The 24,924-nt window shown below is 39.9% G+C and overlaps 1 protein-coding gene across 2 annotated transcripts in view; it reads right to left on the minus strand.

Annotated features, from left to right (window-relative positions):
* Positions 1–24,924, minus strand: part of XPO4 (exportin 4) — a 114,158-nt gene that overhangs the window by 64,380 nt on the left and 24,854 nt on the right. For both annotated transcript variants that reach the window (XM_067562852.1, XM_067562853.1), the window contains exons 2-4: positions 21,291–21,396; positions 16,134–16,275; positions 15,666–15,804 (exon numbers count right to left, since the gene is read on the minus strand). In XM_067562852.1, coding sequence (XP_067418953.1) covers positions 15,666–15,804; positions 16,134–16,275; positions 21,291–21,396 — 387 coding nt within the window. The remainder of the gene's footprint in view (positions 1–15,665; positions 15,805–16,133; positions 16,276–21,290; positions 21,397–24,924) is intronic.

The raw sequence follows: 24,924 nt of genomic DNA on the forward strand, positions 1-24,924 counted from the left end.
TAAAAACTAGAGCTTTGAAAAAGTTAAAAATAAATTTTAAAATTTGACTGAGCCATTTTTATAAAGCCAAGTTGCCAGAAGATGCTACACATTTTTATATGCCAAACACTGATAATGACTACTCCAGACTTCCATAAATATTTATGACTTTTTTATTTATTACTTAAATGATCAAGCCACTGATGTTTTTAGGTTCTAGGAAGCACTGATGCAAAGAGATCTTTAATGGCAATTACTTTAATTCCATATATGATAAGCAAGCTGTATTGTTTTTGTGATACAACAGTATACAAATTAAGACAGCTCTGCATCATCATACAAACTTCTCAACAGGTTTACTACACAAAACAACATAGGACAACGAGCAATGGTAAAAGTTGGCAACCATTTATAGAGCCAAAATGCAACAGTGTATAAATGGGAGTAGTAAGAAATAGGAAACGGGGAAGTGGTAATTTGGCACCTACTGTGCAAACAAGAAACTGCCAAGATTACTCTAACTGAAAGAGTCAAGTTATTTTCTCCCTCATGTTTTCAGTTTGTTAACTTTGTGCACTTGATAGCAATATATTCAATCAGTTTCATTGTTTTGTCAGACAGTTGCATGCCTGGTCTCATGCAGTAGCATGGTGTTTCCTCAAAGGACAGGGTGAGTCTCCAAGGGATGTCTGAGAGATTGGTTTCCTTTTCCTGAAGGGGGAAGTCAGCTTTCTAAAGTCTGGGAAACACCATGTTAGCATGATGATTACACTACTCTCCTGCACTGCTCTGGGATAGAGCTCGTGCAAGGGCCTGTGTACCAGCAACAGCAACAATAAGTCTGAAGCTGATTGGACAATAAGCAAAAATGGAGGAGGGAAGGGGGCAGCAGTTGACTGGATGTCTTGAGCAGGGTTGGCATTACATTCAAACCCACCTCAAAAGTCCCCTTCTAAAGCAACAACAACAAAAGAGAAAATTATTTTAAAACAAAATTAAAAAAATTAGTAAGTACTGACATTTGTTAAGGGGGCTTTATCAGAAAATCATTTTAAGTTAGACAGTATTAAGACATTCAAGTTTGTCCCTTTAAACAAACTAGTTTTTAAAAGATGTAACTTGAAAAGATCCTATCATTGTGGACTGCCAGTTCATAGCATTAGTGTTTGCCTACACATGGAGTTATTCAGGGAAAACTGTTCCTGAGTAACTCCACATGTGGACACACTTTTTCCTGAGTAAGGCTGCCTTGTTCCTGATTTGCTTAACCCACACTAAACAGGAACAAGGCAGTCTTATTCCAAAATAAAAGTGTCCCAGAGTCATTTGGGAATAGCCATGTGCACTGTAGATAAGCCCCTAGAAATCAAAAAAGAAACAATCCTCAAAAACTGACACTAAGACAAGCAAATAGCGTAATCAACATATTACTATCCTCTGGGAGAATTGCATATTATCTCTGACTTTTCTGGATCACCTGTTTGCATTGATCTCCAGCTCCCAGAAGGTTGGTCCCAGGGTTTTACTAATACTTATTACCATGGGTAAACCATAAGACAAGGGAAGGATTTTGAAAAGAATTACTATTTTGACAAAAGTTGCCAATATTTCATGTACCAAAGCACCACTCTCTCTCTATCTTTCTCTATCCTCAACCCCTTCAAGAGTTCTACATTCAAAGTTCACACTATGGCCTGGTCTACTTTAGGAATTTGCATCAGTAGAGCTACATCTCTCAAAGGTGTGAAAAGTCCACACCCCCTGAGATGTAGGTATACCAACCTAACCCCCAATGTAGACAGTGCTAGGTCGATGGAAAAATTCTTCCATCAACCTAGCTACCACCTCTCAGGGAGGTGGATTACCTCCACCGACAGAAGAAGCCCTCCTGTTGGAGTAGGTAGTGTCTCCGCTGAAGTGTTGCAAAGGTGCAGCTGCACCATTGTAGATGTACCCTTAGGCAACATCTATACTTGGAGCTGGGGATGTGATTCATAGTGTGCATGGACATACCTGTGCCAACGTGCTACAAACAGCAGCATGACCAAGATAGCACAGAGGCCTCTGCGAGTATGTACATGACTATATACAAATACATAGTCAGGCAGCTAAGCCCAAGCTGCAGTCCATGCGACCCTAGCTACTTAGCTAATTTTTTTTAAAAGGTGTGTTCTTAACCCAGGTCTGTTCTTAACCTGGATTATCTAACCCGAGTTAAGAACACACAGGTTGTTTTGTTTTTTTTTCCAGTGTAGACATACCCGGAAAATACTATTATTTTCCAAAATACATGTGGAAAAAAAAATTAGTTCAACAATTTTAAAAGGAAGCTACACATAGTCAGCTATTTAGCTCATTGAAGAGGAAAATTGCATTTATAAGACCCTTCAAAGGAGTTCACTTGACATACAGCAACTTAATCACACAATCTTTTGAAAATTTGTATTCTAAGTTTACAAGTGTCTTTTGTACAGAGGGATCTACAACACATACCTAGACATGCACACTAGCTGCATTACTCTAAGAAAACATGAAAACTTGAAAAACAAAGTTATTTAAGATCAAGCAGTACAGCACAAACTGTGCTTGGTTAAAAAAATTAATTGTACATCGAGTTACAAGATGCTTTTAAAGAAACCACATTTTAGGTTTCTTGATTTTTCACTTTTAGTAACATACCACAAAATACAGATAATCAAATTCAAGAATGCCACATGGCTAGAAAATATGAATAATTCTGCTATCATATTAAAAGTCAAATCTCAATGTTCTAATTTTCCAATAGTCATTAACTTCATGCCAGTAAGAGTATACCTCAGAAACCTAGCTTGTCTCACTCACCAGCAATTTCATTAGTTCTGTCACAAGAACATACCCAAACAATAACCCAATCTGACAAAATAAAATACTTCAGAGCGTGGATTGTCTCTTAGAATAGCCTGGCACTTACCCCAGTTAGCTTTATTACCAGTAATAAATTTTTGAAAGGTTGACACACATAAAACAGACTCTCAGCTGCTCGAACAGAAGATCAATGAGACTTGTGATAAGAGATTAACTTGGCAATCAGACACCCAGTAGCAGCATGGCTTTAGACAATCAGATTTTTTTAAATCTATACAAGACATTAAAACAAAGCCACTATGTGAAAAATATGCACAATTTGAATTTACTTTGCAAAACTGCAAATATAATGAAGATTACTCCACAAAAGCATGCTCTATAAAATGTGACTCATTCCTTCAAAAGGAATGTCACTTACACCAAATGTTAAACCCATAATGAATGTTTGCGGGATTTCACACTTTCGTCTAGGCAGCTCATTGAGTAAGTGAACTGATTTATTTGAGGGTACTGAGGTTACAAAATGTATGAAAGGAAGAACAGTTCAGTGATGGTTTAGGGAAACATAGGAGTTAGCGCACAACTGTCTAAATCACAGACGCTGACCCAGACAAAGCAGAATTGTAAAACCGCTGTACCCCAGCCTTGAACTTCAGTGTGTGGACACATTCATGTTGAGAGATGCTTGGTTCAAGCTAGTCATATTCATCTCTCTGCAACTCTAAATGATCAAAACTAGATAATTGAACATCTATGAATTTAAGAGTACAACGGGCTTATTCCCTTCACAGTTAGAACATGAAACCAATCCTGTTATCTTAAATAATTTTCAGTTACTCATTCTGATGATTTATAGGACTGTAGTTCTCTTCCCCTCCCAAAAAGGAATCTCTTATGTCAATGCAGCCAGTATTTCAGGGCCACAGGAAGTATTTGATACAAGTAACTCTTTAGGGATGTTAACTAGTGTAGAAGTAGGCAGCTGATAGAGTAGAAAAGTGGCATTGTGGCAGAAACAGTTGGGTTGCTCCTGCCTAATAAATTTTTGTGTGTATAAGTAAAAAGGTTTTACTAGATTAATTCTTTAAAAAATGAGACTTCTCTTGCAAGACAGGTCTACAATGAGAAGGGAAATGTTCCCTCTCCCTGCCCAGTGCTCCTTTGACAAACTACATTTATTAACATCATTATCAAATCATCTAGGCATAACAGAATGACTTTCTTCAACAGTTTTTGTATAAAACGTTCGGTTTACAGCTGGACCTTCTGATGTTCTACTAGTTATAAAAACAAAAAGAAGCCCTACAGTTATATCAGGGAACAAACTAACAAAACCAAACCACACAGCTTGCCACTGATATCAGATATTCATTTGAGTCCAACTGCTGTATACACTCAAATTTTAGTTTTGGCAGGTCATACTCCTGGCACGTGTGATTAATCTGTCAGCTTCTCAAACCTGCTTCCTTATCTTCCCCAAGGACTTCTACTATCCCAAAGGCATGCTACAGCCCACACATCCATCCTATCCAATATACTACTTAACTGTTATATATCTATGCCTCTTGGTTTTTAATACCGCACCTATCGCTGTAGTTATCTAAGCACCTAACATCTAACTGCAAACAAAAAGCTCTTCAGTCACTATCAGTCCTTCAGAGTGTTTCATTATTGTGTTGTCTGATGAACAGCGAATCACAACATTTTGTGGGTCTGAATGAAGATGAACTGATTGCTTATCTAGTGACCTTTCATAGCTCCTGCTCATTTAATTACAAGTCAGCTAAAACTAAATGAATTAAAGGCAAAACACATTCATTTATTTAAAGAATGCCTTCCTGTTAGCTGATTTTCACCATTATCCTTGCGGGAAACTTAGATCAAGTACCTGTATATTCATAATGAAAAATATGAAATCAAATCAACTGTGCACTATATTATACGATGTCTTACCACACTTCAGTTTAATCAGTCTAAACCTTCAGTTTAATCAGTGGTTATACAAGCCTTATAAATTTTTGTGATTATTTCTTGTAAGCCTTAGAGAGAATAAAATAAAAAAAGCCAGCTGGAGTTTCTCTTGAGGAGCTTGACACAGCTCAAACAATTTCATACTTGAGGGCAATGAAAATTTTACTACATCAATTACATTCTGCAGTCATCTAATTAATCTAGACCAGAAAGCCCATGATGGAATAGTAAGGTACGCCGATGGTCTCATGGAACCAAAAATGGAACCAGATTGCTGGTATGTAAAATTAAAAAGGTCATAGAAGGGTCCTTAAACTAAAGACTAGGGAAAAGCTGACAAGTGCAGAGGAGCACATGGTTTGGACAGAAACATCCCTAAGGGGAAAGATTTATTAAAGAGGATATTCTATATCCTAGTAGAGAAGAGAGGTTAGAAGTTGATAAAGTACAGGTAGGAAACGAAGAAAAACAGAGAAACAAAAGAGTATTCCATTCAATTACACCACATGAAGGCAAACAACAAAATATTGACAACTTTTATAAGTGCTTGTATACAAATGCAAGAAATCTAAATGCTAAGATAATACCAGGCATTCAAGTTCACTTAAGTGAGGATATTGATATAATAGGTATCACAGAAACTCAGTGGAATGGTGATAATGAACAGGACACAATAATACCAGGGTACAAAATATATAGAAATGACAGAGTAGATTATGCTGATGGGGAGTGGCACTATATGTGAAAGAAAACATGGAGTCAAATTAAGTAAAAATTTTAAATGAACCAAACAGTACCACCAGAATCTCTATAGATTCAGTGTTTAAACTAATAAGTGTGTGGCAGCAGGAATACATTACCAACCTCCTAACCAAGTTGGTCATAGTGACTTTGAAATGCTCAGAAAAATTAGAAAGGATACAAAAATAGAAAACCCAATAATAATGAAGGACTTCAACTATTCCCATATTGATTTGGAACATGTCTCCTCAAGATAGGATGCAGAAATAAAATTTTGAGACACCATCAATGACTGCTTCTTGGAGCAGCTAGTCATGGAACCCATAAGGGGAGAGACAATTCTTGATTTAGTCCCAAGTGGTGCACAGGATAGGGTCCAAGAATATAGTGAATTACTTGGCAAAAGCGATCTTAACGTAATTAAATTTAACAACCTTCTAGGGGGAAAAATACAGAAGAAACACACCACAATAGCATTTAACTAAAAAAGGGGAACTATACAAAAATGAGAAGTCTAGTTAAGTGGAAATTAAAAGGAACAGTCATAAAAGTGAAATGCCTGAGAGCTGCATAGAAACTTTTTTTGAAACACCATAATTGAGGCTCAAATGATATGTATACCTCAAATAAAAAACCATTAAGAGGACCAAAAAAATGCCACCATGGCTAAAGAGAATAAAAGAGGCAGTTAGAGACAAAAAGACATCTTTTACAAATTGGAAGTCAGATTCTACTGAGGAAAATAGAAAGGAGCCTAAACAATGGCAAGCCAAGAGTAAAAGTATAACTAGGCAGGCCAAAATTTTTTTCGAAAAGCAACTAGCAAATGACAAAAACTAACAGCAATTTTTTTTAAAGGATGTCATAAGCAGCAAGTCTGCCAAACACAGAGGAGGCACTAGAAGATCAAGCTTCTAAAAGGAGCACTCAAGGAAAATGAGGCCATTGCAGAGAAGCTAAATGAATTCTTCGCATCAATCTTCACTGCAGAGGATGTGAGGGAGTTTCCTGCACGAGTCATTCTTTTTAGATGACAAATCTGAGGAACTGTCCCAGATTGAGGTGTCAATAAAGGTGTTTTTTGAAGAAACTGATTTAACCAACCATCAATGAATCACCAGGACTAAATGGCATTCACCCACGTGTTCTGAAGGAACTCAAATATGAAATTGTAGAATTACTAACCAGGGTATGTAACCTATCACTGAAATCAGTCTCTGTAGCACTTGTCTGGGTACAACTAATATAATGCTGATTTTTTTTAAAAAGGCTCCAGAGGCAATCACAGCACAGTAAGACTAACTTCAATACCAGGCAAATTAGTTGAAACTATAGTAAAGAACAGAATTATCAGACACATAAATGAACATGATTTGTTGGGGATGAGTCAACACAGATTTTGTAAAGTGAAATGATACCTCACCACTCTATTACAATTTTTTGTGGCAATCAACAAACACATGGACAAAGGTGATACAATAGATACAGTATACTTGGACTTTCAAAAAGCCTTTGATAAAGTCCCCGACTAAAGGCTCTTAAGCAAAGTAAGCAGTCATGGAATAAGAGGGGAGGTCAACTCATGGATTAGTAACTGGTTAAAAAATAGAAAACAAAGGGTAGGAATAAAAAGTCAGTTTTTACAATGGAGAGATGTAAATAGTGATGTCCCCAAGGATCAGTACTGGGACCAATGCTGTCCAACATATTCATATATGATCTGGAAATAGAGGTAAACAGTGAGGAGGCAAGATTTGCAGATAAATCCAAAGCTGACTGTGAAGAGTTACAAAGATCTCACAAAACTAGGTGACTGATCAACAAAGTGACCAATGAAATTCAGTATTGATAAATGTAAAGTAATGCACATTGGAAAACATAATCCGAACTATAGATATAAAATTAGCTGTTGCCACTTACAAAAGATCTTGAAATCACTGGGGCTAGGTCTCTGAAAACATCTGGTCAATGGGCAGTGGCAGTCAAAAAAAGCTAACAGAATGTTAGGAACCATTAGGAAAGGGATAGAAAATAAAGCAGAAAATATCATGCCACTATATAAATCACTGGTACACCCACACCTTAAGTACTGAGTGCAATTGTGACTGCCTCATCTCAAAAAATACATTAGAATTGGAAAAGTACAGAGAAAGGCAACAAAGATGATTAGGAGTATGGAACAGCTTCCATATGAGAGATTCAAAAGACAGACTGTTCAGCTTGGAAAAGAGATGATGAGGGGAGATATGATAGAAGTCTATAAAACCATGAATGATGTTTAGAAAGTGAAGTATTATTTACCCCTTCACATAACACATAAACCAGGGGTCACCTAATTAAATTAATAGGAAGCAAGTTTAAAACAAACAAGAGGAAATACTTCTCCACACAACACACAATCAACCTGTGGAACTTGTTGCCAAGAGATGCTGTGAAGACCAAAAGTATAACTGGGTTCAAAAAAGAATTAGATAAGTTCATGGAGGATAGGTCCATCAATGGCTATTAGCCAAGACGGTCAGGGATGCAACCCCATGCTCTGGGTGTCCCTAAATCTTTGATGGCTAGAAACTGGGACTAAAGGACAGGGGATGAATCACTTGATAAAATGCCCTGTTCTGTTCACTTCCCAAAGCATCTGACACCAGCCACAGTTGGACGACAGGATACTGGACTAAATGGATCATTGGTCTGACCCAGTATGGCTATTCTTATGGGCCACAAAGATCCCCTTGCAGCATCTGGTTAGCAGTCAGCCACTTCAGCCACCACTGTAACTGTATATAGTACAAAAAACAGTTCAAAGCAGCCATTAACATCTTCCATCATAACAATCTGAACTCTGCCGATCATCCCAATCCCGTTTCAAATGATAACACCCTGAATGACTTATCCCCTACACAGAAAGAAAAGAAATAATTGCAGAGGGAAGGGGGAAATGGGAGGAAGGATGGGCAAACAGCTCCACTGCCATGTGGAGAGAGAATGGGGGATACTGGTGTGATGATTTGGAGGCTCTGTCTACATACACCTCATCTAATCTAATTGATGTTATACGGAGAGTTCTTAATTCACATCCCCAACACACAGTAAGTCATTCGGGGCTTACAAGGTCCCTGGTCACATATCAAACCCCCTGTCTGGAAGAAGCTACAGAATAAAGTTGTCATTAGCATTTTAATAACTATGCTCCAGCAGGACAACGGATATGCTCAGGCGAGAGCCTGAGCTGGAAGAATCCAATTATTCCAGGTGGTCCGCATGGAAAAAGGCTTGAAGCAGTGGAATTTCCCTAGAAGGGGAACAAAGAAACCAGGTATTTGTGTTGGCCTTTAAAAGCTCAGAGGACTGAGAAGTCCCAGCTCTCAGCAGGAGACACCTAGTACTTTATTAATGAGCCTAGAGACGCAAGGCCAGAAACAGTGCCTGGACTCTGCTCAAACGCACCAAGCCAAAAGCACATGGGTCCAGGGTTGGGATCCAAACAGCTCAATGAGTGTCCAGCAGGGGGAACTTGACCAGACTTGTGACACCTAATAGGAGGGATGGGGGTACACAGAGCCTGTAGCATGCAGGAAGGGAGAATGAGCGACACAGAGCTCCTGGAACTGGCGAAGGGAAGAATGGGGGTTGCAGGAAGTCCCTGAAATACATGGTGATGGGAGGGTGGGAACAGGAAGCTTGCAGGGAGGAGGAGGGGCAAGGAATGCAAGGAGCTACTAGTGCAATGGTTCCCAGTCTGCAGCCCATGGGCCACTTTTGGCCTTTGGGGTCTTTCAAAGTGACCTGTTGCTCCCCTCCTGCTGGCTGCAGAAGGGAGATGCTGCCTAAGGACCTAGGCTCCTTGCTGCAGCCAAGGGGACGGGAGATCAGCACTCCCCTATCCCTGGCTGTAGCACGGAGCACAGCAAAGAGCTCTGCCTGAGTCCAGAGGCTCTGGGGTCCCTGCTGGAGCCAGAGGGAGGGGAGCATTGATCTCCCGTCATCCTGGCTGCAGAAGGGAGCCACTGCCTAGGGACCTAGGTGGAGTGCACGGGGCTACAGGATGCATGCGGTTTCTTTGCTGCAGCCAGGGGGACATCAGCGAGGAGTCAGGGGGACTGCTGGCAGAACTGGCGGCCGTTCAGGGTTGTAAAAATGATATCTGTGGCCCTTGAGCCAAAAAGGTTTTGGAACAACTGTACTAGTGTGTATGGTGTGCTTGTCCTACAGCAGGGGTGTCAAACTCACTTTGTATGGCTGGCCAGATTGGAAGTAAATATACTTCAGGTGGGCCATACCCTTGTCTTGCCCGCTGCCGAGAAATCCCGCAGCGTCCTACCCTTCGGCAGCAGCCGCCAGGGGCCAGACCAAAAAGGATCGCGGGCCGTATCCCGCCAACCGTGGGCCGGATGTTTGACACTCCTGTCCTACAGAATCTATGAAGTGTCCCCCCACCTAGTAAGTTTAAAAGTTTATTTTCACATACACTTCACAATGTGTTGATGATGGCGAGAGGCCACTATCTCTTTCAACATAAAGACGGACAGACTGAGCAAAGTGCGTACACTTCTGCAAGTAAACAGCAGCTTCTTTTGCTTTCATCTCTCTGTCAGTACAAGATAGACCTTTGAAGTGCGGCAAGAGTATTAATTTAAGAAAACAACTTGAGGAGTAGTGGAGCAGAAAACCCTTTATCAACATTTTCTTTAAAGGATTTTTTATATCTTTTATATCATTTTTATATCTCTGGACATATAACTAAAGGAGTGCTGTGTTAGAAAATATAATTTGATTGATGATTTTAATTTTTTTTTTTTAATTTAAACCAAACTGATAATGTCCTTTTAATTTCACCTTAAAGATTTTTGCCTGAAAGTTTCTTTAGTTTTTTTAATAGTCCTAAAATGGGACTAGAGAAAGAAGTGGGAGAAGAGCAAGGGGCATTTTCACCCGCCTGCTAGCCTTCTAAGATATGCAGGACAGAAGTGCCACTCTCTTGAGAACCATAGGAGGTGTAGAGGAGGACAGAGAGGATCCCTTCCGGGTGAACCCCAGAGATCTGCAGTGGTGAAAATGCAGCACATCACAGCCATTACTTCTCCCTTCTTGAGGGCCTTATAAGTCTATATGTGGGGAGCCCTGCTCTTGTGGACCTAAAGACATGCAGCAATGGATCTCCGCCTGGCTAAGTGCACCATTCCCCTTCCCCATGAATTTTAGGTGTTTTGTCAGGACTTAACAAGCCTAGACATGCTTATTAATACCCAAGAAGTCTAAATATGTTGGACAAGGAGTGGGACTCATGAGCATAAACTTTGTGGTGGAATGGGTGGGTAACTGTTCTTAAACAGCCTCCTTTGACTTGGGAGGAATCCCTAACCCCTACACGACTGAAGCTGTACAGAACTGAGTCCCCACAATCACCCCATCCCCACATTTCCTACCATCTGCAGAAGCAGGGCTCCACTTCTGCACACCTTAACAGTGGTCAGGAGGAAGGGGACTGAAGACAGGAAGGAGCTTGGAGGGGCCAGAAAAAGGGTTTTCCCCCATGATATGTGCAAGAGACCCACGGAGTAAAAAGCCTCTCCTGCTGCTTATCTCCTTCTGCTTTTTAACTGTCTTTGGGGTTACAAGCAAAGCAGAATTAGCTCAGCATCTTTCAATATTACCTTTCATAATACATTTCAAAAATTAGGTTTTCATCAACTGAACTGGGATCTTGTGCACTAGCTCTGTACCATATGTATCTAGTAAACTGGATTTGATCTTTTGGCTTTGCTATAATTTAATTGTGTCATTTTAAACAATCTGTCAGCATTTATCGGTGAGAATTAATTCAGTTTAGGTATGTTGGCCTGTTCTCTGACCCATTACACCCTCCAGGCCCCACCATTTACAAAGAATTATCATCAGGATGAGGGTCCAAGTCAAATGAGATCATTTCCTCCCCTTGCCCCAGGAGACAGCACTAGGTAAATGGGGGTAGGAAAAAGAACTCCTCTTGGGGGTCAAGAACCACAAATACTATTTAAATCCAGTTACTGGTCTATTAATGCTCTGTTCCATCTCCTCATCACCACCTCATTCCTCACTGTCTTGCACGTGGACCTCCCTGCCACAACCTTTACTTCAATGCTCCTCTTCAAGCTCCATTCTCAGAATAACCCCATTTCTAACTATTTTAATTTACATGTAAAAAAGTTAAATATATGGAACCTTTTGAGAAGCATGCAGACCTAATGCATTCTTAATGTTCACCCATATATTCTTAATGTTCAACTCTTGTCTTCACTACAACTACCCTGGGCTTGTGTCATCCTCCTGGCTGCATCTAACTTTAAGGCCTACTTCAGCAAATAAGCTGAAGAACAACGTTCACACAAGTAATCCCAAGCCTGGTCTACACTAGCCATGGATTTCAGCAGCAGTTGACAGGAGATATGCAAGCTACATACGCAAGTTACTGTATCTCCCGTCCACTTCCTAATGTCTACTAACTGCGGTGTCTCCACTGTGCTGCGCTAATGGAAAATGCCCTCCCATTGATGCAGCCCTACTCTTCCTGCCAGGGTGGATTTACAGAGTCGACTTCTGGGTTCGATTGAGTGAGTCTTCACTGCCGCTCACTCAAACCCGCAACTCGATCCTGCACTGCCGACGGTGCAGACATAGCCCCATTGATTTTAAAGAGTACTGATATAAAAAAAGTGGCTATAGAAGGCTGAGGAGGGGCCTGGTGGGAAAGATGAAGCACACTCGCCATCTTCACAGCCCAAGGAAGGAAAAGAGGTCAGGTAGATTTGAATCCAGATACAGGAAAGGAAGAAAGCAGGAACTGGGAAGGTACCACTTTGCTTCCACAGAAGGACCATACTGCTTACAAGTGACTTTATAAGTTAAATACTGTTCCACTAGCTGGAGCAAGTTTCTTTTTTATTTATTTTCCATTATATTCCATTTTCTGGACCAGACTGAGAAATGATCTGCACAGAGATGCCTACACCTTATAATGGCAATATTTGGGGTTTTTTTACTTTTGTTTTTCCTATTCCATTCTTGTTACCCAAGAGATATGGCCCCAGTCTACACTTGTACAAAGCTGTTTTCAGATGTATATAAAGCAATGTTTAAACACTTATAAATATAAGCTGACCTGCTGCTGACCCCAGACCGTGCTGCTGCAGTTGCTGAGCTGAGCTAGAGGTAGAAGGACACAGATGGGTGAGTACTAGACCAGAGAGAAATGTTGTGGAGCAGAAGTCTGGGAGAAACACTGAGAGGGGGACAGGGGACTAGACAGAGGAGAGAGTTAGGGGCCATCAAGGGGTGAAAGAGCCATGCTCCCCAGTCTTAGAATGCGGGAGGCTTTGGGTGAGAGTATGTACTAGAGCGTGGGGAGGCATGAAAGGCGTGAAATAAAGTGAAAGGGACCAGTGAGGCACAGATCTTATCTGCCCTATTACCCCATATCCCAGCCAGATAAAAAACTTTCCACCCCACTCAGAGGAAGCCCACTTTAGCAGGTCTCATAAGTTCTGTTGGAGCATGGCTTCCTTCGTAAACTTTTTGTTAATTTGGTTTAAAATGAACAACAAAACTTCCATACTTTAAAAAAGTTAGATCTATAAATGGACAGTTAATGGTTCCAACCAGTTTCTCATTGCCATACAATCCTTCATTCTTATTCAATTTTATAATACAGTAGCACCTTGAAGCCTCAGTCGGGGATCAGGCTTTGTTGTGCTAGGCGCTGTACAAACCCAAGACAACATGATTCTTGACCAACCTGATATCTGATGGGTGATATTAACTTTGTCTTCTTGACTTGTTCTGTAATGGCAACACACTGTTGGGTTTATACTGCTGAATTTATGTATTGTTTATTAATGTGTAGTAAAGATTTCAAAAGGAATCAAGTCCCAACGCTCATTAAGTTATGTCAGTTCTAGAAGTCTTCTCTCAGTGTAGAGTCTTGGCAGAGTAGTAGATATTTTTATTACTAGAATTGGAATGAGTAATCTATTTCATGTTATGAAGCATATTAATTGTATGGTGTTGTAGATTTATACACGTGTATTTAGGCCTTGCAAATTTGTATTACACAATATAGAAAATATATTTAAATACCAACAAATGTTAGTTTTCGGTAGCGAATAGCATAGTATGTGTTATAGTGGATTGGAAATGGAAATCCCTTGAGTAGAAAGTAACGTTTTATAATCAAGGAGGATTTTATAACCTAAGTTTATGATCACCCCCTTCCTTAAACTTGAGCATGTGTAGTTCCAAAGAACTTGCATAGATGGGGTAATGTGTTTGTGGGTGGTAGAGAGGAGGAAGAGGAACAGATGGGTGAAGTCTGGTCTGTTTGTAGTGGAAGAGGATGAAAATTGAGGAAGGTGGTGGTGGAAGACTGGCATTCCTACAAGGCAGGGATAAGATTGTGGTGCATTGTCGATAGCGTATGGTGGTTGTGCTGGCAGCAAGGTGAGCCTATGGGTGGGGAAGCATAGGTATATGGTACTGTTGGAAGCCTTATTTCCTTACTTTGTAGGTTTTGTATTAGGTATACAGCAAACTTAAATGACATAAAATATAGTGTCTGTGTGTATTAATATATACATAGCCTCAGTTTTGCTATTGTATTTGGGTGTAAGAGCTGGTCCAGTGACTATTCCTCTGATGTGCAGCTTTCTACTTGTCCCACTCCTGTATCATTAGTTAAAATCAAATAACTTCCTATACATATACATGTGACTGTATAGAAAACTTTTGGAAAACAAGTATTTTCAGGGAGAAAACTATATTTTGACTGTTTACATATTAATATTTTTATTAAAAAGAAAGTTCTCCTTCCACACAACTATCCATCTCCACACAACTGCTTATCATAGGCTAATACGTGTGTTAGTAAGCTAATTAATGGGGTTCATTGTACAGACATCAGAACATTGTGCTGCCAAACAGGAAATATGAGTTTAGAAACTAGATTAGAACTTCCATTTCAGTGAGTGAGGGAAATCTGGTAGATGAGCTACAAAGGCGGCACACATTTTTTAGGATCATGGCAAAAGTTACATTACTCTTACTGCACTTCTTTGATCTGATTTTCAGAGATGCGGAGAATTTGCAGCTCCGATCTACCTCAAACAGAGTCCTAAGTGCTTGGCGATTCTAAAAGTCAAGTTCCTTTTCGTGGGCTGTGGGTAGTTTACGTTGAATTTTTTTTGTGCGCGCGCATAATTGTACATCTACATTTGGGAGGCAAATAATCAAGTTTCTTTAATTTGTAGTTAAATTAGATTAGTTTTTAGATATATTTAGTTTATCACTAACGCCTCAATTACGAGCTACTCTAATCTTATCTCCTGGCATAGTAAATGGAATTTAACTAAATACAAAGATAGACATTGACACCTTGTTTCCACTTTGAGCACACTAAGGAAGGGAAAACTTACCCCTGGTCTGATTCTAAATCTAGAGTGAACAAGTTTTGTATTTCCATTCCAATTTTTACTTCCTCACAACCCTTTCTCCCCACCTGGCCCAACTCCCAGAGAATGAAGAAGGTCTATGGCTCTTGCTCAGTAGACAATTCCAACAGCTGAACCAAAACTGGGTGCAGCAATGGACAGATGTAAGCGGAACAGAGTGCTTACAGAAGCACTGCCAGCTAATGGAAAAACCCTTTTTATATCAAGTGCCATGGCACTTGAAGCAACTCAGAGTGGAAACAAAGTACACTGGTTTAATTCTAACTTTTAGAAAAGATTACCCTATACTATGTGAGTGAGACACTAACTAGATCAAACACATTGGTATTAAAATACAATTTCAAAGTGCTCATTAACATTTGTCTCTAAAATGTCAAATGAAAATCTACACTTTTCCATAGTGCACAGAAATTTGTCATAGTGTAATATGGTAAAGTACTGTAAATACAACTTGCATTAACCAACTACCTCAAAACCTATTTCTCACAAAAAAAAATCCCAAAGTTAGACATTCAAGTACCATTTACTATTCCATTTGTTTGATTATGCTTCCTAATTTCATTTTCTGGATATGAAAATACTCTAGCAAAGTATTAAGTATACTTAATATACAATTTATAATGCTATATTATATTTTAAACAAGAACTTACCACAGTGGGATTGCCACTGCTTATCAACTGGCTGACTTCATGGAAAATGCTCTTGCAGTCAATCGATTTGTCTAATGATCCGCGTTTCACTATTACTGCTACTGCTAATAGAATCTGCTCCCGAACATACTTTTGAAGGCTGTAAACATAATACAAATATTAAGTTCTTGCCATTAAGTTGGACAGAACAAGGCTTCTGTACAACAGAATTTTAAATCTGAGTTAATTTTTCAAGAAAATAATGAAAGCTTAAATGAAAACTGACAATTCTACAGATGTCAAACAAACAACTGTTCAGGAATTAGAAGTCACACTACCATTTAAATGTTTCTTCCTGTTAGCTTAGGAAGATTAAACTAAGGTAAATCATGTTTATGTAGGAACTAGATGACCCCTCAAGGTCCCTTCCAATCCTCTGATTCTATAGCTTATGCAAATGTTTTTGGAAGTACTTCCATCCGTACTTACTTAGGCCTTTGTAAGACATAGGTTAAAAGGAATGTTCGCAGTGACTCGATGCTACTTTTTTCCAAGAGAATCCATTCTCGCACAACTGCTTCCATTATTGCTGTGGCAGCTTGAAAAAGGACATAGTCCACTTTACTAGTTTCTGTTAAGACCAAAGACATTATTTAGTTACCACCTGATGTTTTTGCTGCCCATGTTGGTTACAATAAAAAAATATTTTTCAGTCAAAAAAAAAAAAAATAGCTGTAGTTTGGTTAACTGATTTTGCTATATCAGGAGTTAGTTCCTCTCACAAGAGATCTCATATATGTGACAAGGAGATCAATTACCAGAATTATCACATCATAATACATTATTATGAATGGCATGAGGAGCTGGAGACTGGGATGAGAAGCCTGAGGAGTTGAGACTGTGACAGGCTGGGTAAAGAAAATGGGACTGGGATGAGAAGCCTGGGTGGGGGAAGAGACAAGACTGGTCACTGAGTAAGGCAGGAGTCCTGTGGAAAAAAATAGCATGTGTCCATATAATTAAAGATTGTATCATAATTCCTATGCACAACAAAGATGAATTAATGTTGCACAGACACAACCTTAATTCTTGCATCTCCTAGCTTTCAAAAACTTGACTTTGCAACCTTAATGTTATTTTAATGTAGTTTGTGGGTGTGTAATATACATAAAGGTTGTTGATTTTTTAGGATTTTATAACCTAAGTTTATAATCCTCCCTCCCTCAAACCTATTCAGATGTTTGCAGATGATCTGAAAATCTTTTTTTTTTAGTTAACTCCTGACTTCTGAATTTCTATTTTTTTAATTCTGGGGGACATTGTGGAACAAACAGAAGGAGCAGTATGCAGGGGCATGGCTACAGAGTGGAAAGGGAAAAAGTGGGCAGGGTAAGAGGATAAAGAGCTGTAGCTGGCATTTGGCTGTGGTGGGCTAGCTGGCAGGGCAAGAAATGCTGCATGACACTAAGCACCCTCGTACTCACACCCTACAAACTACTGTAATACTCTTTGAACAAAATATGTCTTGTGAGGTATCATTTGAAAACTAATAACTCACTGATCATTAATATTCGTGTGTGATGTATGTATGCATGCAATGTGTATTAACAGTTATGAATATATGCTGAAATTAGAACTAATATATGTGTAAAACAGGTATGTTGGGGGAGTTGTTAAACAGGTCTACCTTAAACAAAGGAATGTGTGTTTACCTTAATTTACATATAAGCAGTAAACAGACCCATCAAGCTAACAAGGGGTGGAGATAAACCTCACACTAAATCAACGGGGGAAACAATAGCATGGTGTCTACACCCAGCAGCTTTGTCTGGGTTTCACTTTTCAGAAGAATCCATTTCAAAGGTTTACTTGTCTGTAAAGCCAGGAGTGGGGGGAAACGACCTCAAGTGATCAGCATCAATCAACTGATTGTATACAATATTACTGTACTATAAAAGTATATATAGAGTGAGTTCTTCCCAAAAACTAATGACACTAGTGATTAATATCATTGTGAAATATATGTATTAACACTATATAAGGAATTGTGGATACTCATTGATATTAGGCCAGTGTTTCTCAAACTTTTTGTGCTAGCGATCCCATTTGGACTTAAAAAATCATGATCCTCCTTACTAGAAAAAACTGTGACTCCTTCCTCCAGCTGGTATGGGGCTTTCTACCCTGGTCACCCCATCAAAATGGAGTCGTGACCAACTTTGGGGTCACAACTGACAGTTTGAGAACCAGTGTATTAGGCTGTACAGTCGGCCCAGACAGGAGGGAATGGCACAGCTATCTACCTGTCTCCTATGTAAAGTAAGCATAGTGGTATCAAACAATGGAAGCCCCATTTACACAGAAATCATTCAGGGAGACGGGACACACAGGAAGGGAAGAACAGCATGAAGTCATCCTGCCTCTTGAAACAAGTTCATTGAACTTTGGAAGATACAAGCAAGGGCAGAAGCCAGCTTTGGCATCCATCACTAGACAGACAAGAGGCCAGGGCTCCTGCAAGCTGAGAAAGATGGGTTCTTCCACCAAAAGGAGGTTAAAGTCTCTGGAACTGAATATAGGTGAGAAACTTGCTTAGGCAAAGATGACAAGAGAAGCCAGCACCTTGTATTTTTGTCGAAGGTCTTGACTGAAGAGAAAATCAGCCATGGCTGGGAAGAAAAATGATTGGTGAGAGAAACCGTCTCGAACAAAGCCTATGCATCTTGCTAGATTTAAGTTTTAGACTTTTAGAAGCGTGTTTTGTTTTATTTGTAACTTTGTATCTTCATTCCTTATGCTTGAACTCATTTACTCCTATATATATTTTGTCAATACATTTTTACCATAAATCAGCTCCGTTCTGTATTTAAACGGAAGGGTGGATTTACCCCCAGTTAAGTTAATAAGCTGTGATGTGTTTTGTGTCTTTAAAGGAACAAATGTACCATATTATTTCTCAGAACTGTCCATGAGAGGGCTGGATATTGCAGAGCACATGGTTTGGGGAAAATTTGGAACTGGGAGTGCATTGTGGTCACCCCTCCAAGAAGTAATCAAGACTGGTGGAAGCCAGAGTGGGACTGTAGACAGGCTGCTGGGGTCAGAGCTGCTGAATCTGGGCTGTTTAGCATACAGACACTCAGGGTATTACCTGCATGCTGGCATGTTGCTTGTGAACGGCCCAGGTTGGGCGCTACAATAATAAAGCATACAGAGCAGACAATGACAACTCCTCATATGTTCGGATTGCAACCCACCAGAATGTGACATGATGGCTTGTCTTAAGAAGCACCACTTATTTGTTGAAAAAGAGTGTAAGTGGCTATGAGAGGAGACTTAAAAACTGTATTTAAAAGAGTCCACAATATGCAGGCTTCCTTTATACATGACAAAAGGCCTTCTCTATATTCAACATTGCACCAATATAGCTAAAATGTGCCATTAAATCGATTCAAAACTGGCAGAAAACCCTATATGGATACTTAAATAGATTTAAACATGACACATGAATTCAGCTTAGTTTAAAAAATAGTATGTGATCATGTACGTAAAGATATAATGCATACATACAGGGAAGCTGAATTAAGGTGGCATTGGCAACCTTAATTTTTGTATTTCCTAATTCGAATGCTTGACTTTGCAACCTTAACATTTTTAAATGTAATTTCCTAATTCTTTTAAAAAAACAAACTGAAAAATTAAATTCTATCATGTCAAATCATATTGAATCCCTACTTCAGCTAAATGAGCTGACAGTTGTCAGCAGGGTTGGGACAACTTGAGCTAACTGAATAACTAGTGGGAGTAGTAGGCTGTTATTCTCTATGTGGACCAGCCACTAGAGAGAGATAAGAGACACTTTACCAGTGGGTTTCAGAGTTATTTCCTGACATAAGATAATAAATGGCCATACTTGGTCCGACCAGTGGTGTATCTAGCCCAGTGCCCTGTCTTAAAAGTGGCTAATGCCAGCTGCTTCAAAGGGAATGAACAGAACAGGGCAATCATCAAGTGATCCATCTCATCTTCCAGTCCCAACACCTGGCAGTTAGAGACCTAGGGTCACCCACAGCATGGGGTTGCATTCCTGACCGTCTTGGCTAGTAGCCATTGATGGACTTATCCTCCATGAATTTATCAGCAGAATGGAAAGACTCAGGACTCCTAGGTTTAATTCCAGGTTTTGGAGGGGAGTGGTCTCCATTGGTTAAAGACTGTTCTTCACCTGTCATCCCAGCCAGTCCCTCTCTCTTCCTATTCATCACCATCCACCCTGGCTCTTACCCTCTACCCCTATACAATCCTCCCCCGCCCCATCTCCCAGCTCCTGCTTTCCTCCCTCTTTGTGCTTATCCTTCCACCCCCTTGTTCCTGTTTCCATCCCTCTCTGTGCATGTCCCCCTACCATGCCCCAGGTACTGCCCCTTCCACCAGCTCTTACTCCCACTTTGGCTCCTCCAACCCCATCTCGCTGTCTGTCATTTCTCACCCCCCTGCATTCAAATCAGCAGCTTCCGCTTTGCCTCCACACTGCCTGCGTGACAGAGGGATCACAGAGCATAGGAAAAAGTTTCTCATCAGTTCCTTTACCCAACATCACAGCAGCCCCAGGAAAAGCAACTGCAAGGAAAGTCCTGCTCAGCCCTTGCAATCCTGAGCTGCAGCATGCTCACTCACTCTGTGCGATCACACACATACACTGATCGGCACATAGCAGCTGTGTGAGGATGCTACTTGCTCAGGAGGGATCATTTTGCTGTCAAACTATCAACTCCGTACTACATGAACTGAAATTTTTTCAGAGGCTTGTAATCTGCCCAATTTTGAGCAATTTTTCACAGGCATGACAAAAGATATAGCCCTGATGCTAGGGCAACATGAACCTTTCTGCCAAATTCCAAGACCCTGCCCCAAAGCAGAGAGGCCCTAAAGTATTTTTAACAAAATGGATGTAAGCAGGGGGGTTTTAAACATGGGTAAAACAGCATATTTCCCTGTAATCTCATTCTCTGAAATGGCATGATCATTTAGCTGAAATTTACTAAAAAAACCCTCAGCCTGAGGCTGATTATTTCCGTATGTATGGTTAAAGTTTGGCAAAAGTCATAAATAACAGAAAACAGGGTCTTACAATGGAAAATGCCAGGCAACCTTACCTATATGTGGTATTACCAGCTCCACATACAAGATATTTTCAAACTAAAATAAGAGTATCCTCGCAAGGGAGTTACATCTATTTTACTATATCAGTTTCTAAATCAAATTTAGAAATTCTCTAACAGAAAAAAGTTGTACCAAGGCTTCACAAAACCTTTGCAATTCTGAGGGGGCACTAGACTTATTTTTCCTTAGCAGGCCATTTTTAAAAACACTAGCAGTTTTGCAAACAGCACAAATTGTACTTAAAAATCAAGGATTTAAGATTACATATACTGTATTGTGTTACTAACTTGGGGTTTTAAAGAGTTCTATTTCGCTTACTTTTTTAATGCTCTGCAGTTCATCAACAAATTTAACACTGTACAATGAAAATAAAAGAGTATCTAACCTAATGTTCACATTCCCAGTTGCAAAAAACTAGTATTTTCTATTAGTTGTGAAATTGATGACATGTTAAATCTCTCAAAAAATACACCGAAGACTTACCCAAAATATGCTTGCAAACAGCAAATGGTGATTTTGATTTTCTAAATGATAAGAATATGTGCTCGGCATGCTGGCGTTGTTCATTATTGACCATGGAAGGTGGTGCCTATGAGAAAATAAAGTTTACTTGCATTAGATAATCTACAAAGTAGTGTTCCTACTGCATGTGTATTTTATGAGTAATTTTATAAATGGATACATTTTAGTCTTGGTGAATAATCCAAATAAGAATATAAATCTGCAAGGGTAAGGTGCCTCTTATTTGTCTAACAAGACTTCCTTGTACACCAATACATCTACAACAGGGTGTAAATATCTCTTTATGTGCATATTTAAACAGGATGCAGACAACAAATCATTCTAAATGCTTCTGTATTGCTACAATACTAATACCAAAACACATTTAAGATAAGGTAAGGTGAAAGGAAAAGAAAGGAAGATTAAGATTCCACTCAATCCTTTTTGCACTGACTGACAAAGCTCGAACCAAATAATAGCACATCCTCTAGTACAGATAAAACCCACCACCATCACCTAAAACATAATGGATTACTGAAATGTAAACCAAGAGAAATGGGATAAATTACAGCTAAACTCACCAAAAAAGCTTTAATAGTGGTACCAAATTTTTCTGGAGGTTTAAATTTAAGTTAGAGATTTTCAACGGTATAGTAATCCTGAAACGTTGAAGAATGTGTAACCTGATTTTTTTAGATTAAGTCATTACTAGTGATATCCTGCCCTCTAGTGTTTAGTATTAGAGTCAGCATATTACAAATAGACTAAATTGGTGCTGATAATCATCCTTTACCAAGTTATAAAAAACAGCATGATCAAAATGCTTTAATGTCTATAAGTGATCACATATAAGAGATTTACTGCTACCAATAAACTTACTTGGTTCCAACAAATATTAATGCTATCCTAACCAATACATCGAGCAGGAGGAATTTTCTATCAGATATTTCAATTCAAGTTTCTATTCTTTTATAAGATGCCATATTTTCATACCTATATTATAACATTTTTCTTGTCATTTTATTGCATCCATATTTGTAGCAATGACAGAGACTGCAGAAATTCCTAGAGGTTTTTGCTTTTAAAATCTCAGTAGTAAAAAAGCAAACAAATACTTTAATTTTTATTTTTTGTTACTAGCAGGAGTAGAACCTTAAAATTAAATCAGAATCTGCTTACTATAATATCTATTGGTATAGGTATCAGGTTTTCAAACTGAAAACTCAAACTTACCTCAACAACTATCCTTTGTAAAAAGTGTATCCATTCCTCTTATATCCTATTGCTACACCAAAAAGATCTGCTAGAGTCGAGCATCACTTTGTGCAAAAGTTGACTATTCTAAGAACTCTAAAATCTACATGCTTATTCTGTCTTGAAATTTGCAATTTCATGAAATTTGCTGGTGGGTAGAGTTAGTGTCCAAATTTGGGGCCATATGAGCAAGGGATTTGCAAGATATACCCCCTCCAAAACAATTACCTGTTTATAAAATCAGTTGGTTCTAATTCATTTACACACACTATACCTTTATTACGCCTCAAACTGATCTCAGCCACTTGGGATTTATCTCAGCAAGTGCATGGCACCCACTACCCTTTTGGGGAAAACAATATTGATAAAGGGTCAAGTTTAGAACTCCAGAGTGGCATGATTTAACTGATGCATCAGAGAAATGCACATGTGCAGCAAGATTAGGGTTCTGTTAAAGGTAGAGGGTTTGCATGAAGTCTAAGAAGCTGGGTGGCTTGAGGCAGCATGTAGTGGTCCCAGAAGGAGAAGTTATTCCCCTTGCAGTTCTTCTAGATTCACTGTCCCTATGCAGTAGTGCATTTCAGGTTGTGCATGCAGTTGAGATCAAACAATTCTTCCTAGCAGTGTCCACTTGGTCTGTGCAAGCGTCCTTGCTCTCCTTGTGCTCCACACCAAGCGTACAGGGGGCTGCACTGAACCACTGCCATCTCAGTTCCTTCTCCACCAAAAGTCCTGAGACTGGGATCTGAGGCAGAGGGAAAAGAGGACAGGCAGCACACTACAAATAGGGACAACACATCTCAAAGAACTCCAGTTACTTCAAGTGATTGTCCCTATTCAAAGCACACTTCAGGTGATTCACAAGCAGTGACCTTCCTATGGAGGTGGATGCCCACAGTCTTGCTCAAGTGCTGATTGAAGGACTGCTATCTGCCTAGGGAGGAATAAAGGCAGATGCCTGTACCAAAGCATAATAGCTTTGTGAAGGAATGGACTGAGCCCCATGCCAGCCCCTGCAGATGTCAATGATTGGGACACCCTTGCAGGATGCTGTTGAGGTTGCCTGGGTTCTCGTTCTGCCCTCAAGAGACCTTGTTTAGCTTATAGCAGAGTATTATGCAGCCAGAGATCCATTTTGACCATCTCTGAGCAAAAATTGCCTCTCCCTTCATTCTTTTCACAATAAGACAGCTTTGATGACTTCCAAAACAGCCTAGTCCTCTGAAGGTAAATGGCCAGGGACCTGCATGCATCTAAAGTGTGTAATCTCACCTCTTCTCTGTTCATACATGGCTTAGGATAGAACACAGGTGAGTTGATGCTCTGGTTGATGTGAAAGTCCAATACCACCTTTAGGAGGAACCTTGGGTGCAACCTCATAGACACTTTGTCTTGTGGAAGATCAAGATGGGAGGGGTGTTCACCATAAGCACCCCTAGCTCTCCTACCCTAGTGGCTGACGAGATCATGACCAGAATGCCAACAATTTGAATGGTGCCCCAACAGAGCCAGCAAAACCAAAATGAAGTCCCAAGACGGTGCAAGTGCAAGTGAAAATACCCTCACTATCCCCTTCAGAAACCAGAACGGAACCCAGTGCAAAAGGATAGTATGGCTGTCCACTCAGGGATGAAATGTTGACAACGACAGCTAAATGTAGCCTGAGGGACAATCCTGTGAATTCAGCGATAGCAGGTAATCCACCACATCAGGGGTCTCGGCCAGCAACAGGGAAACTCCCTGCTGGTCACACCAGACTTTGAGACAGCATTTCCTGATGGCGTTTTTCCTGCTACTACTCTGAATGGCCTGCATGCCTGCCAAGTAACATCTCTCAAGATCTGATATCTATCCAAATACCATGCTGTCAGATGCGAACAGGAGCTACCTGCACCCAACCTACACTCTATCACTAAGCCTTCCCAGATCTGCAAAACGTTACCACCCCTTCACCCTTTCCTTGAGGATTTCTTCTGAGACATTGCCTTTACTAACCCCTCACTAAGCTCTGGTGGCCAGTCATGTGTTCCACTACACCACTAACAACCACCATGACAAGACTTGCCCATACGCTAATCCTGACACAACCTACAGACCTCAGTGCTGAAATAAGGCCTACTTGACCCTTCAAGGTACACTTGCATTTCTTCTGATAGCACAGTGACAACTCTACCACTCTGCTCTAAATAATCCCCTCCACCATTCAATACAGCTACACTTAATAAAGTAAACAGGGTACATGCAATTCAAGTCTGTTCAACGTAACACAAGCAAAGGGACATCCTGAGCCATTCCGAATGGCTGTTGCCAGCTTCAAGGGATAGAGTTAAGCTTCCATTGCAGGGTAGTGTGCACGTTAATT

This window comes from Emydura macquarii, unplaced genomic scaffold, assembly GCF_026122565.2.
Source record: "Emydura macquarii macquarii isolate MOO-44397 ecotype Brisbane River unplaced genomic scaffold, CSIRO-AGI_Emac_v2 contig_2473, whole genome shotgun sequence".
Lineage (NCBI taxonomy): Eukaryota > Metazoa > Chordata > Testudines > Chelidae > Emydura > Emydura macquarii.